The sequence below is a fragment of the Salvelinus fontinalis genome, chromosome 11 (genome assembly GCF_029448725.1).
Source record: "Salvelinus fontinalis isolate EN_2023a chromosome 11, ASM2944872v1, whole genome shotgun sequence".
Lineage (NCBI taxonomy): Eukaryota > Metazoa > Chordata > Actinopteri > Salmoniformes > Salmonidae > Salvelinus > Salvelinus fontinalis.
This window is the reverse complement of record NC_074675.1, coordinates 11,410,892-11,426,535: the sequence shown is the minus strand read 5'-3', so window position 1 is coordinate 11,426,535 and position 15,644 is coordinate 11,410,892. Positions and strand designations below refer to the sequence as shown.

Below are 15,644 nucleotides of genomic sequence, written 5' to 3'. Positions count from 1 at the left end.
GATAGCCAGTCAGCACAGACATGCTCCTAGTACCCCCATGTGATATACTGCAGCCTTTTCTCAGCTCAGCAATATCCTGCTGTCTGCAACACATACACAAATCAGACCATCTAACACCCTCAGAGAAACTCAGAAAAATATTACCTCATAATCTGCCCCTCAACAATGGGCCAGTCTCAGTCAGTCTTAAAAAACCTCCCAAACAAACTCATGTTGCTAACATGTTTATGTCAGACTCGTGGAGAGCTGGTCATTAGTCGGCCAACTAGTCACTAGTGACATAACAGCCCACAGTTTCACACATAAGGACAGAGTCATCATCAGTGTCCATATAGATTAGATTTTATTTAGAAGCAAAGATGCGCTGGTGAATGCACACACAGGAAATCACACTCATTTACAGAACAAGGTCAGAAGTTGAAGGTCAGGTGAGGTCACAGCAGGGTCACTGAGCCTTTGGGGGCACCCACTCGTGGATCTTCTTACGGGTGGTGGAGTAGGGCACATACGCCTGGGCCGAACCACTCACGTTGAACTGGTGGACCTCCGCCAGGAACTTCTTCAGTGTAGGGGGGTGTGTGGTGGGGGGGTTGTCTGTCATACAGTGCAGCCAGCGATGCCTGAGGAGATTTAAGATATGGAGTTAGAATCAGGTACTCATTTAATCAATAGGCTAGTTCATCAATAGAAGGTTCGTAGACGGTAAAAACACAATTAAGACACCAGTACATCAACTCAATGAGTTCCACCCAGATCTGTTACAATTCCATATTCAGAACATTAGGCCAGCAATTTTACTATAAAGGCCAGTATCTCCAACATGGCAATGGCCCAGTCACTGAGATAGAGGCAACGCCACCTGTGTCAAACCAAGTAAGATGTATTTACCATTCAGCGGGCACCATGCTACCATCCACCTCCCACATGGTGTTCTTTCCATTCATCTCTGTCGTGTAGATCACCCAGCGGTGACGACCTGACAAGGAGAGGTGTTACTCTGAGTACGCTACAGGTCTTTGAACAGCCCTCTCTACCACACTTTTCTACTACTTGATTTTCCCACAGGCTGACCAATCAACTCCATATGTAAAATATAACATTTGCTGACTACATTCAGAGATATGATAATTGGCACTGCAGTACATAGCCTAAGGCCATTACTGGTCATGTGAGCTGAGGTTTAGTTCTGTTCAAGCTTACCAAAAAAGTAGCGTGTGTCCTCAAAGTACTTGTTTCCATACTTGTCCACGCCAATCAGCGCTCCCGTTTTCACATCATTTGCCCTGTAACAAAAACACAGTCACCACAAGTTAGATAACTAACGTTAGCTGGCTAGTCCATTAGTCCACCCACTAGCACTATGTCTAATTTGTCAGACCGGATACAGGTCAGAGATCACATAATCAAGTAGCCTTAAAACAGCTTTTAAACAGAGCAGTGAGTCCGTTTGTTTACCAATTTAGCCAGCTACAGTAGTTAACCAAGTAGGTAGTTTGTGTTAGCAGGTTGCCTATCGACCGGGGACATACTTATTTATCTCGAGTAAATGCATTGAAAGTAATGACAACCATCTCTATAGATTACAAAGCACATTATATCGCTCTTATACTGACCTGAATAACTGAACAAATAAGCCTTTCACACCACCGTGACCTCCTAACTGTCCCAAAGCCCTTCGAACGACATGTATATACTCCGCCATTTTTAGACGGGACTGATTTGGGTAACGGACACAGTTGTACTTTCCGGCTGAAACGCTTCCCGGTACACAATAGTTCCGCCCATTGTTTCAATTCTAACAGTAGTCAATGAACAGCATTTCAAGCGGTTTCATGCGCTGTTTCTCTTCTGTTCTGTGATGACAGTAAATGAGTAAAGTAAACCGTAGTAAGAAAATGCTACCACCTAACTGTCCATTTTGAAGTGTCTCAATATTAGAAACAATTTAACGACAAACCGGGTAACCTATTGTTAAAATAATAATAATAATGTAACCATGCTAACAGTCTTGTCTCAAGTGTCTCTTACTTGGGAGCAAAATGTGATGACTATATTATAGAAAAATTCAAGAAGCTAACTGTCCTGTTTCAAGTATCTTTAGAAGCTACATGTAATGACATGCTGCTTAGTTAGAAATGCTGCTTAGTTATAATAAAATGCTACCAAAATATGGATAATAGTAATACATTTAGAAAATACTTTCATACAGTGTCTTCAGAAATAATTCACACCCCTTAACTTTTTACACATTTTGTTGTGTTACAGATGTTGTGTCACTGGCCTACACGCGATACACCACAGGACAGCAGGACAATAACATAAAAGACAAGTTGCTTACCAATACGACATTGAATGTTCCTGAGTGGCCTAGTTACAGTTTTGACTTAAACCGGCTTGATAATCGCAATAGACCACAATGTGAAAGTGGAATTATGTTTTTAGAAATTTGTACAAATTGAATGTCTGCGTCAATAAGTATTCAATCCCTTTGTTATGGCAAGCCTAAGTTCAGGAGTAAAATTGTGCTTAAAAAGTCACATAATAAATTGCATGGACTCAATCTGTGTGCAATAATAGTGTTTAACATGATTTGTTAATAACTACCTCATCTCTGTACCCCACACTGTCCCTCAATCGAGCAGTGAATTTCAAACAGATTTAACCACAAAGTCCAGGGAGGTTTTCCAATTCCTTGCAAAGAAGGGCACCTATTGGTAGATTGGTATAAATAAAATAAAAAAGCAGACATTGAATACCCATTGAACATGGTGTAGTTATGAATTACACTTTGGATGGTGTATCAATACACCCAGTCACTTCAAAGATACAGGTGTTTGCAATAAGTCACTAAAGTAAAACTGCCAAAAATTTGGCAAAGAAATGTACCACTATTCATATTTTTTAAGCATGACGGTGGCTACAGCATGTTATGGGTATACATGTCATCGGCAAAGAAATAGAATAGAGCTAAGCACAGGCAAAATCCTAGTGGAAAACATGTTTCAGTCTGTTTTCCAACAGAAACTGGGAGACAAATTCACGGCCCTGAACTTTTTCCACATTTTGTTGTGTTACAGATGTTGTGTCACTGGCCTACACGCAATACACCACAGGACAGCAGGACAATAACCTAGAAGACAAGTTGCTTACCAATACGACATTGAATGTTCCTGAGTGGCCTAGTTACAGTTTTGACTTAAACTGGCTTGATAATCTATGGCAAGACTTGAAAATGGCTGTCTAGCAATGATCAACAACCAACTTGACAGAGCATGAAGAATTTTTAAAAGAATAATGTGCAAACATTGTACAATCTAGGTGTGCAAAGCTCTTAGAGACTTACCCAGAAAGACTTACAGCTGTAATCGCTGCCAAAGGTGATTCTAATATGTATTGACTCAGGGGTATGAATACACATATAAATGCAATATTTCTGTATTTCATTTTAAATACATTTCCCAACATTTCTAAAAACGTTTTCACTTTATCGTTATGGGTATTGTGTGTAGATGAATGAGAGAAACAAAATCTATTTAATCAATTTTGAATTCAGGCTGTAACACAACAAAATGTGGAATAAGTCAAGGGGTATGAATACTTTCTGAAGGCACTGTACATTAGCAGAATTATCTTATTCAGAGGAAGAAAGGAGCTGAGTAATTCCACAGAGAGTGAACGTTGGAGTTGGGGGTAAATATGAGTCATATTTTGAAATACTCTTATCTCCCTCAACACAGTGCTTTGATCACTGAGCTCAAAGCAGAAACAAGACAGCCGAGGAAGACTGCACCCACACATCAATCAGCACTATGCAATAAAATAACTCAGTGACAGTAATCTGAGGCTGAAAGATGTATTAACTCCCTCGTCCCTTGATGTCTCAAAGCATGAAATTAGGCCAAGACACAAAGTCACTTTCAGAGGTTTTATTAAAAAGTGGTGCCTGACAGTTCTGCAGAAATATTATTTACAGACGAGATACTATGGCTCTCTAGTGATTGTGTTTAAGAATGGAGGGACATTTAGTCACTATAAAATATGATCTGTTTTGAGTTATCCCTAATGCTTCTCTGTGTGATAAACTTCATTTCCCATAAGGCCAACTGCCACAATGGTGTAGTAGTGCAAACTGATTAGTACATTTGAAGTACTAAATGTAAATTCTAAACAATTTTCAATTTAAACACATAATGGATATTTACACTGTTTAATGTCAGATGGGCCGGCCAAAGTAGTCACTGTGATAATAGAATATCCTAATTCAAATGAATAATCAATGAAACAATGCACCACATAATTAAATAACGTTTTCTGTATCTATATTATTACAAGATAATTGAGCATATTTAAGGCACTGTCTGGATGTTGCTTTATTGATACTGAGCATTTCCTAAGGGATACATTTCATTCTCCATGCCATGTCTAGCTCAAAAGACAAACAGTATTTTGTAATCTGTCCACTTTAAATTATTCAATAAAAAAATTATACAAATGAGGCCTGGATTAAAAGATTCCTCCTAATGAATCCAACAAGTCTGTTGTGCCAGTTTAAAACAAACTAGTGAGGCATTGTTACAGCACGTGCTTTTACAACCATCATGGCATACAATAAAAAAGGTAGCTACTTCTTATTACAAAAGTGACAAAGATAGTATCTGTTATCAAATAAATCATGTTTCTAAAATCACATAATTATGGACAGTGAGAAATGTACAGTTCTATATAAATATTAGCTCTCGACTTTTACCAAAAAAAGGTACATTTTACTCTCCCAATTCTACATATTGCCCAAGCACCGCTTCTGAGTCTAACAAATACTCTTTAAAATGCATTTGTTCTATAGGTTGTGTAGTAAAATATTGACATTATGTCATTTCCAGTTTTATCCAGTATACTGCATTATACATGTGGTAGATGTACTGAGTTAAGCCTAACAGAGAATAACAATACAAAACGACCCCCGTAATTTTGCTATATTTCTAAGGAGCAAAATGCTTATCTCCTGTGTCTCTGTGGCACGCTGTTTTTTCACAGTTGAATCCAACCACCTGCAGTGCACCAGAGAAGCTTCCCTACTCAGAGAGAATACACTGCTTTCTCACCCTTCTTTGCAACTGGTATCCATCCCATCATGCAAGGTTCCCACTCTAATCACCATTCCAATTTCCATAATTCATCAATATTTGAGTTTGAACTTTTCTTACAATATTTCTTACAGTGACCCCCCCCCCCACCCAAAAAGAAAATAACAAAATCCTTGAACTTTTCAAGGATAATGTAAATCAATAGCAATTTAAGTAAAATCCTTTTCAATGACTTTCAAGGCTTTTTGTGAACCATGGGAACCCCTGTATAGGGTAACAGGCTGTCCCCAGACAATAATTCTGTTAACACTTCCACACACACACACGCTTCAGGACATGACCTTTGACCCACAGCTGTGACACATAACGGTTCCATCTAAGATCAAGAGCAGATAGATATGCAGCCTGTGAGGCTCAACATACCCATAACCTCAGAGCTCCACTGGAAGCATGGTGGTTTGACCAAGGGCACATTTTCAACGGATCCCAACATTTACAATGAATGTAATGTAGAGCTGACACAAAGTCCATATTTCCATATTTTCCCCATACTGGGACTCTGGGGTCTCCTGGCAGGCAGCCGGACCGGTTCATCAGGGCTCGGGATAGCATGGGTCGGGGTGTGGGGAGTGCTTCCTGAGCTGCTGACCCCTGACATGTGTCTAGAGGTCAAGGATCAAAAGGTGTCCGTGTCCACTGGCTCCAGGGGAAGGACATGAGCTGACTGGTTTAGGTGTTAAAGAATCATGGCCTCCTGGAAAGCCTCAATCCACCTGAGAGAAAATTGAGAAACACAACATGAACTTTATTGCATTGGCACCTGGGAAGAAAAAAAAAGCTCATCAATAAACGTTATATTGATAAAATAACTATATGAATGCTTTCACCCTCCCACACTCCGGAGTTACAACGTGGTCCCCTCCTGATTGATGAATACTCTATTGATCCCTAAACCAAAGGGAATTTCCATTACCTCTGTGCAGTGGGGATGTCGTCAGCCTTGAAGATATAGAACAGGGTGTTTTTGTGGTACAGTTTAAACTGCAGCTTCTGGAAAGGGCCACACTTCTCCTCCCGCAGGAAGAATCCTAGCAGAGGCTGGCTCTCTAGAGCAGCTACGTCCTGGAGAGAGGGAGAGAGGTACACATGTCACACACACACACACACACACACACACACACACACACACACACACACACACACACACACACACACACACACACACACACACACACACACACACACACACCGGCACAAAGCACAAACGTGTGTTTGTGACTAGAGTGGCGTAGGTGTTACCTCGCTGGCGGCGTAGGTGTACAGGACTTTGTTCTTGATGACGAACCATAGCCTCTTCCATTGCTTCTTGTTGCCCTTTGACCTCTGTAGGTAGCCACTCATGGAGGAGTTCTCTGTGTTTGCAGACACCTCTTTGAGAGCAGCTGGGATCTTCTTCTGTTTCCTGGAGAAAGAGAATCCCCCAGATCTGCTAGTAGGAGACAGCGCTCCAGAAGCAACACGGTCACCTAGGAAACACACGAACACAAGGCACCCTCTGACATACATACTGAATTCACAATAACAACCAACACAGGGTTTAAATCATTACTTAACTGAAATTCATTCCATCTTTAATATTTTAAATAGCTAAATGACTATGATATTTCATATGTATTCATGTAAAAGACGCATACTGTTCTCCTGTAGCTTGACGAAGCAGTGGTCACACACACGAGCCGGCTGGTTCTTCAAGTACTCTAGATAGAACTTATTGGACGAGCATGTCTGACACACAACCTGCAATACACACCCAGTGAGTGAGAAAACCACTACACACACACACTCACACACGTAGGCACGCACGCACACACACACACCCTACGGAGTATATTAGTGAACCATTGTAAACTAGGGCCCTTGTCCTTTCCTTACCTTCCCGCAGGCTCGGCAGTGGTGGCGTCTCCAGGTGAGGGTGAACTCACAGGTACAGACCATACACATTGTGGCCCTCAGGTCTGGGATCCAGATAGGGGCCTTAGAACCCAGCGGGGCCCCACTGTCACACACACCATCAGCCTACACAGAGAGAGAAGGTTATAGCCATTACATGTGGATTGTAGGAAAATTACACTGACTATGGTAACAGTGGGATCGGAGTGTACCCATATTCAGTCAGTCGAATGAGCTGGAACTATACATGCTATAAGCACTTGCATGCTCACTCACTCAAACAAACACACACACACTGCCTCACCTCTTCTTGACACACACACTGCCTCACCTCCTCCTGATACACACACTGCCTCACCTCCTCTTGACACACACACTGCCTCACCTCCTCCTGATACACACAATGCCTCACCTCCTCCTGATACACACACTGCCTCACCTCCTCCTGATACACACACCGCCTCACCTCCTCCTGATACACACACCGCCTCACCTCCTCCTGATACACACAACGCCTCACCTCCTCCTGATACACACACCGCCTCACCTCCTCCTGATCCACACAACGCCTCACCTCCTCCTGATACACACACTGCCTCACCTCCTCCTGATACACACACCGCCTCACCTCCTCCTGATACACACACTGCCTCACCTCCTCTTGACACACACACTGCCTCACCTCCTCCTGATACACACACTGCCTCACCTCCTCCTGATACACACACTGCCTCACCTCCTCCTGATACACACACTGCCTCACCTCCTCTTGACACACACAACGCCTCACCTCCTCCTGATACACACACCGCCTCACCTCCTCCTGATACACACACTGCCTCACCTCCTCCTGATACACACACCGCCTCACCTCCTCCTGATACACACACTGCCTCACCTCCTGATACACACACTGCCTCACCTCCTCCTGATACACACACTGCCTCACCTCCTGATACCCACACTGCCTCACCTCCTCCTGATACACACACTGCCTCACCTCCTCCTGATACCCACACTGCCTCACCTCCTCCTGATACACACACTGCCTCACCTCCTCCTGATACCCACACTGCCTCACCTCCTCCTGATACACACACTGCCTCACCTCCTCCTGATACACACACTGCCTCACCTCCTCCTGATACCCACACTGCCTCACCTCCTCCTGATACACACACTGCCTCACCTCCTCCTGATACACACACTGCCTCACCTCCTCCTGATACCCACACTGCCTCACCTCCTCCTGATACACACACTGCCTCACCTCCTCCTGATACACACACTGCCTCACCTCCTCCTGATACACACACTGCCTCACCTCCTGATACACACACTGCCTCACCTCCTCCTGATACCCACACTGCCTCACCTCCTGATGCACACACTGCCTCACCTCCTCCTGATACACACACTGCCTCACCTCCTGATACACACACTGCCTCACCTCCTCCTGATACCCACACTGCCTCACCTCCTGATACACACACTGCCTCACCTCCTGATACACACACTGCCTCACCTCCTCCTGATACACACACTGCCTCACCTCCTCCTGATACACACACTGCCTCACCTCCTCCTGATACCCACACTGCCTCACCTCCTCCTGATACCCACACTGCCTCACCTCCTCCTGATACACACACTGCCTCACCTCCTCCTGATACACACACTGCCTCACCTCCTCCTGATACACACACTGCCTCACCTCCTCCTGACGCACACACTGCCTCACCTCCTCCTGATACACACACTGCCTCACCTCCTCCTGATACCCACACTGCCTCACCTCCTCCTGATACCCACACTGCCTCACCTCCTCCTGATATAAACACTGCCTCACCTCCTCCTGATACACACACTGCCTCACCTCCTCCTGATACACACAATGCCTCACCTCCTCCTGATACACACACTGCCTCACCTCCTCCTGATACACACACTGCCTCACCTCCTCCTGATACACACACCGCCTCACCTCCTCCTGATACCCACACTGCCTCACCTCCTCCTGATACACACACTGCCTCACCTCCTCCTGATACCCACACTGCCTCACCTCCTCCTGATACCCACACTGCCTCACCTCCTCCTGATACACACACTGCCTCACCTCCTCCTGATATAAACACTGCCTCACCTCCTCCTGATACACACACTGCCTCACCTCCTCCTGATACACACACTGCCTCACCTCCTCCTGATACACACACACTGCCTCACCTCCTCCTGATACACACACTGCCTCACCTCCTCCTGATACCCACACTGCCTCACCTCCTCCTGATACACACACTGCCTCACCTCCTCCTGATACACACACTGCCTCACCTCCTCCTGATGCACACACTGCCTCACCTCCTCCTGACGCACACACTGCCTCACCTCCTCCTGATACACACACTGCCTCACCTCCTCCTGATGCACACACTGCCTCACCTCCTCCTGATACACACACTGCCTCACCTCCTCCTGATGCACACACTGCCTCACCTCCTCCTGACGCACACACTGCCTCACCTCCTCTTGACACACACAACGCCTCACCTCCTCCTGATACACACACCGCCTCACCTCCTCCTGATACACACACTGCCTCACCTCCTCCTGATACACACACCGCCTCACCTCCTCCTGATACACACACTGCCTCACCTCCTGATACACACACTGCCTCACCTCCTCCTGATACACACACTGCCTCACCTCCTGATACCCACACTGCCTCACCTCCTCCTGATACACACACTGCCTCACCTCCTCCTGATACCCACACTGCCTCACCTCCTCCTGATACACACACTGCCTCACCTCCTCCTGATACCCACACTGCCTCACCTCCTCCTGATACACACACTGCCTCACCTCCTCCTGATACACACACTGCCTCACCTCCTCCTGATACCCACACTGCCTCACCTCCTCCTGATACACACACTGCCTCACCTCCTCCTGATACACACACTGCCTCACCTCCTCCTGATACCCACACTGCCTCACCTCCTCCTGATACACACACTGCCTCACCTCCTCCTGATACACACACTGCCTCACCTCCTCCTGATACACACACTGCCTCACCTCCTGATACACACACTGCCTCACCTCCTCCTGATACCCACACTGCCTCACCTCCTGATGCACACACTGCCTCACCTCCTCCTGATACACACACTGCCTCACCTCCTGATACACACACTGCCTCACCTCCTCCTGATACCCACACTGCCTCACCTCCTGATACACACACTGCCTCACCTCCTGATACACACACTGCCTCACCTCCTCCTGATACACACACTGCCTCACCTCCTCCTGATACACACACTGCCTCACCTCCTCCTGATACCCACACTGCCTCACCTCCTCCTGATACCCACACTGCCTCACCTCCTCCTGATACACACACTGCCTCACCTCCTCCTGATACACACACTGCCTCACCTCCTCCTGATACACACACTGCCTCACCTCCTCCTGACGCACACACTGCCTCACCTCCTCCTGATACACACACTGCCTCACCTCCTCCTGATACCCACACTGCCTCACCTCCTCCTGATACCCACACTGCCTCACCTCCTCCTGATATAAACACTGCCTCACCTCCTCCTGATACACACACTGCCTCACCTCCTCCTGATACACACAATGCCTCACCTCCTCCTGATACACACACTGCCTCACCTCCTCCTGATACACACACTGCCTCACCTCCTCCTGATACACACACCGCCTCACCTCCTCCTGATACCCACACTGCCTCACCTCCTCCTGATACACACACTGCCTCACCTCCTCCTGATACCCACACTGCCTCACCTCCTCCTGATACCCACACTGCCTCACCTCCTCCTGATACACACACTGCCTCACCTCCTCCTGATATAAACACTGCCTCACCTCCTCCTGATACACACACTGCCTCACCTCCTCCTGATACACACACTGCCTCACCTCCTCCTGATACACACACACTGCCTCACCTCCTCCTGATACACACACTGCCTCACCTCCTCCTGATACCCACACTGCCTCACCTCCTCCTGATACACACACTGCCTCACCTCCTCCTGATACACACACTGCCTCACCTCCTCCTGATGCACACACTGCCTCACCTCCTCCTGACGCACACACTGCCTCACCTCCTCCTGATACACACACTGCCTCACCTCCTCCTGATGCACACACTGCCTCACCTCCTCCTGATACACACACTGCCTCACCTCCTCCTGATGCACACACTGCCTCACCTCCTCCTGACGCACACACTGCCTCACCTCCTCCTGATACACACACTGCCTCACCTCCTCCTGATGCACACACTGCCTCACCTCCTCCTGATGCACACACTGCCTCACCTCCTCCTGATACACACACTGCCTCACCTCCTCCTGACGCACACACTGCCTCACCTCCTCCTGACGCACACACTGCCTCACCTCCTCCTGATACACACACTGCCTCACCTCCTCCTGATACACACACTGCCTCACCTCCTGATACACACACTGCCTCACCTCCTGATACACACACTGCCTCACCTCCTCCTGATACACACACACTGCCTCACCTCCTCCTGATACACACACTGCCTCACCTCCTCCTGATATACACACTGCCTCACCTCTTCCTGACGCACACACTGCCTCACCTCCTCCTGACACACACACTGCCTCACCTCCTCCTGACTCCGGCTGGAGATGAAGGTGATCTTCTTCCTGGTGTGGTCGTCTATCGCCGTGGCGATGGCCGCCAGCCACTCATCTCTCTCTGTGGCCGAGCTGCCAGGCAGAAACAACAACAGAAGCCTTTGTAACCAATCAAAAGCTATTACAACTGTCCCCGCAACCAATTAGAAGGGTAACTCATCAGAATGTCCATAATGTTAGGCGCCACCTTCAGGTGTTCAGGTGTGTCGGTGAGCAGGTACTCACCTGGCAGACAGGATGAAGGAACGCTCCACACTCTCAATGTTCAGTTCATTCTGATACGCCTCCTGACTGGGCTTACTCACCTGAACACAATAAACACATGTTTTCGATGAGACTTTAGAAGAGTATTGTCCAGGGTAAATGTGTGTTCAGTCCTACCTGTACTCACCTTCATGCCCGCCAGAGAGAGCATGCTGTTGAGTTTATACTGACCAGACTGAACTGGAGTGGTGTACAGAAGAGTGTCATTGAACTAGAGAGACAGATACACACGCCACATCAACATACAGATACTTAGGGGGTAATGTTCTGGTCTACAGACCGTGTTGGAAGTGAACTAAGCCGGACTCTAAATAAACTGCAGAACTGTAACAGTAACGAGTCAGGTATCACACTGAGACCTCCACTACCCCGGGGGCATCAGTCAGTACTCACCAGGAAGAACATCCGTGGCTGCATGACCTTCCTGGACAGCTTCATCAGAGTGCCCTCCTTAAGAAACACCTGGGGACAAGAAGTGATCACAACAGATGAGATCACAGGTGTGTGTGCGTGTGTGTGTGTGTCATAGTGCTGGACACTCACCCTGCCCGGCTGAACAATCTCATGCTGTCCGTTCAGACTGTACTGAATGTGCATCAGCTTCTGAAAGTTATCCTGAAAGATAGAGACAGACAGACCGGGGTCAGAGATAATGCTATGGGATGCCTTTGGCCGGATTCTCATGAGGATGGACATGGTGTGACGTCTCACCCCTTGTTTCATGATGTCGTTGGCATGGTTGGCCACCTCCTTCACTATGCCCAGAGCAGCTGTAAGGTCAACATGATTAACATGCTGTGAGAGTGTCTGTGAGTGAATGACATCACACCGGACATTGTTCCACTCACCCTGCGTGTCTTTGTAGTCAGACGAGTCCTCAGGAAGGTTCTTCAGATAATCTGTAGAAGAGCAGGGAGTTACATCAGTCCCAGATCACACTAAATCATGCTACATACACTATGTTTTACATAACCAGTTTATACATGTGGAGAACTGTGTCTGCTGTTACACTCTGTGTCCTCTAGGTGGCAGAGTGCTGCCGGTGCACTAAATAGTGCAGGCTCCATGGCATGCCGCAGCATCATAGCCACGGGAAGTAGGGGTGACGAGGGTGATACAACACCCCCCCCAAAAAAATATAGAAATTAATACAAAAGTAGTGCACTGGGCCTCTACTAGTATTAGTGGGCCCATATAGACTGTAGCACGGGCCCATATAGACTGTAGCACGGGCCCATATAGACTGTAGCACGGGCCCATATAGACTGTAGCACGGGCCCATATAGACTGTAGCACGGGCCCATATAGACTGTAGCACGGGCCCATATAGACTGTAGCACGGGCCCATATAGACCTCTGTAGCACGGACCCATATAGACTGTAGCACGGACCCATATAGACTGTAGCACGGGCCCATATAGACTGTAGCACGGGCCCATATAGACTGTAGCACGGGCCCATATAGACTGTAGCACGGGCCCATATAGATCTCTGTAGCACGGGCCCATATAGACTGTAGCACGGGCCCATATAGACTGTAGCACGGGCCCATATAGACTGTAGCACGGGCCCATATAGACTGTAGCACGGGCCTATATAGACCTCTGTAGCATGGGCCCATATAGACCTCTGTAGCACGGGCCCATATAGACCTCTGTAGCATGGGCCCATATAGAGCTCTGTAGCATGGACCCATATAGACCTCTGTAGCACGGGCCTATATAGACCTCTGTAGCATGGGCCCATATAGACCTCTGTAGCACGGGCCTATATAGACCTCTGTAGCAAGGACCTATATAGACCTCTGTAGCATGGGCCTATATAGACCTCTGTAGCAAGGACCCATATAGACCTCTGTAGCACGGGCCTATATAGACCTCTGTAGCACGGGCCTATATAGACCTCTGTAGCATGGGCCCATATAGACCTCTGTAGCACGGGCCTATATAGACCTCTGTAGCAAGGACCCATATAGACCTCTGTAGCATGGGCCCATATAGACCTCTGTAGCACGGGCCCATATAGACCTCTGTAGCACGGGCCCATATAGACCTCTGTAGCATGGGCCCATATAGACCTCTGTAGCATGGGCCCATATAGACCTCTGTAGCACGGGCCCATATAGACCTCTGTAGCAAGGACCCATATAGACCTCTGTAGCACGGACCCATATAGACCTCTGTAGCATGGGCCCATATAGACCTCTGTAGCACGGGCCCAAAAAATGTTTCGGCATCTCTGCTTTGGGGAAAAAAAATTACTTGTATACCTTGATTGAATTTGTTTAAGAACAGTATATTGCAGGATACAGTAGTTGGAATTGTCCCTTTATCTGCTATAGTCATTATAATGGAATCCAGAAAGAACAAAACCCTGTCCTCAAACACTTCCATCAAAAGGTGCAAAGTTATGAGCAAAGACACAAAACATCCACACCAAATTAAATAGTTTTCTTGATCAAATAACATGGTAAACAACCTCTTTTTATACAGTATTAATTTATCATCCTTACAAAACACTTAATGTAAATGTACATTACTGTATTGTACATAGGCTGGTCATCTAGGTTTGTACCTGTAGACTTTCTATCACCATGAAGGAAAACAATGTACAATACAGTAATTAAGTACATTGAGAAATCAAGTGGTTGGTGATGATGTGATGATGTGATGAGATGATGTGATGAGATGATGTGATGATGTGATGATGTGATGAGATGATGTGATGAGATGATGTGGTGATGTGATGATGTAATGATATGATGATATGATGTGATGATGTGATGAGATGATGTGATGAGATGATGTGGTGATGTGATGATGTGATGATATGATGATGTGATGATGTGGCTCAGTAGGTAGAGCATGGTGCTTACAATGCCAGGGTTGTGGGTTTGATTGAAAATGTATGAGCTCACTACTGTAAGTTGCTCTGGATAAGAGTGTCTACTAAAATGGAAAAGGAATGAATCCACCATTTCAGTTTTCACATAGAAATAAGTTGCATTTGCAAAGTATTTCAAGAAACTGTAAAACTGTATATCAAGCAAGTATTTTTCTACTCCAGAAGTATTACCATACTAACTGTTTTGTACAGATAATTATCAGACATAAGTTACAAATGCTGGTAAACAGTCAAATACATTTAGTTAAACAAAATCACAAAAGCAGTGCACTGGGCCTTTCCTAGTCCTGTATCAGCAGACCAATATAGACTCTTCAGCACAGCACCCCCCCCCCCCCCCCTGCATATCCAGCAAACCCCCCATGTGTGTATATGTGTATGTGTGTGTATATATGTATGTGTGTGTAAATGTGTGTATATATGTGTGTGTGTGTGTATATGTGTATGTGTGTGTATATGTGTAGGTGTGTATATATGTGTGTACCTGTGTATGTGTGTGTATATGTGTATGTGTGTGTGTGTGTATATGTGTGTGTATATGTGCATGTGTGTGTATATGTGTATGTGTGTGTACCTGTGTATGTGTATGTATATGTGTGTGTACCTGTGTGTGTGTGTACCTGTGTCTGTGTGTGTATATGTGTATGTGTGTGTACCTGTGTGTGTGTGTATATGTGTATGTGTGTATATGTATGTGTGTATGTGTGTATATGTGTATGTG

The 15,644-nt window shown here is 46.5% G+C and overlaps 2 protein-coding genes across 2 annotated transcripts in view; both read right to left on the bottom strand.

Annotated features, from left to right (window-relative positions):
• Positions 1 to 320: 320 nt before the first annotated feature.
• Positions 321 to 1,730, bottom strand: LOC129864786 (NADH dehydrogenase [ubiquinone] 1 alpha subcomplex subunit 12-like). The gene is made up of 4 exons (XM_055937077.1): positions 1,614 to 1,730; positions 1,201 to 1,283; positions 889 to 976; positions 321 to 620 (listed from the first exon to the last, which is right to left on the bottom strand). The coding sequence occupies exons 1-4, from the start codon at positions 1,700 to 1,702 to the stop codon at positions 446 to 448; spliced, it is 435 nt and encodes a 144-aa protein (XP_055793052.1). The 5' UTR covers positions 1,703 to 1,730; the 3' UTR covers positions 321 to 445.
• Positions 1,731 to 3,911: 2,181 nt separating this feature from the next.
• Positions 3,912 to 15,644, bottom strand: part of LOC129865031 (FYVE, RhoGEF and PH domain-containing protein 6-like) — a 33,072-nt gene continuing 21,339 nt past the window's right edge. The window contains exons 9-20 of the mRNA XM_055937435.1: positions 12,868 to 12,918; positions 12,731 to 12,789; positions 12,563 to 12,634; positions 12,413 to 12,481; positions 12,147 to 12,230; positions 11,981 to 12,060; positions 11,725 to 11,827; positions 7,017 to 7,160; positions 6,779 to 6,881; positions 6,384 to 6,610; positions 6,058 to 6,206; positions 3,912 to 5,857 (exon numbers count right to left, since the gene is read on the bottom strand). Of these exons, the coding sequence (XP_055793410.1) occupies positions 5,821 to 5,857; positions 6,058 to 6,206; positions 6,384 to 6,610; positions 6,779 to 6,881; positions 7,017 to 7,160; positions 11,725 to 11,827; positions 11,981 to 12,060; positions 12,147 to 12,230; positions 12,413 to 12,481; positions 12,563 to 12,634; positions 12,731 to 12,789; positions 12,868 to 12,918 (1,178 nt within the window). The 3' untranslated portion in view covers positions 3,912 to 5,820. The remainder of the gene's footprint in view (positions 5,858 to 6,057; positions 6,207 to 6,383; positions 6,611 to 6,778; positions 6,882 to 7,016; positions 7,161 to 11,724; positions 11,828 to 11,980; positions 12,061 to 12,146; positions 12,231 to 12,412; positions 12,482 to 12,562; positions 12,635 to 12,730; positions 12,790 to 12,867; positions 12,919 to 15,644) is intronic.

What these genes read in the sequence shown, in the direction of transcription:
- LOC129864786 (XM_055937077.1), bottom strand. Translation starts at nt 1,702, where the DNA reads ATGGCGGAGTATATACATGTCGTTCGAAGGGCTTTGGGACAGTTAGGA. An exon ending in GGACACACGCTACTTTTTTG is followed by an intron (nt 977 to 1,200) that starts GTAAGCTTGAAC and finishes TCTCCTTGTCAG; the next exon opens with GTCGTCACCGCTGGGTGATC. An exon ending in AGCATGGTGCCCGCTGAATG is followed by an intron (nt 621 to 888) that starts GTAAATACATCT and finishes AAATCTCCTCAG; the next exon opens with GCATCGCTGGCTGCACTGTA.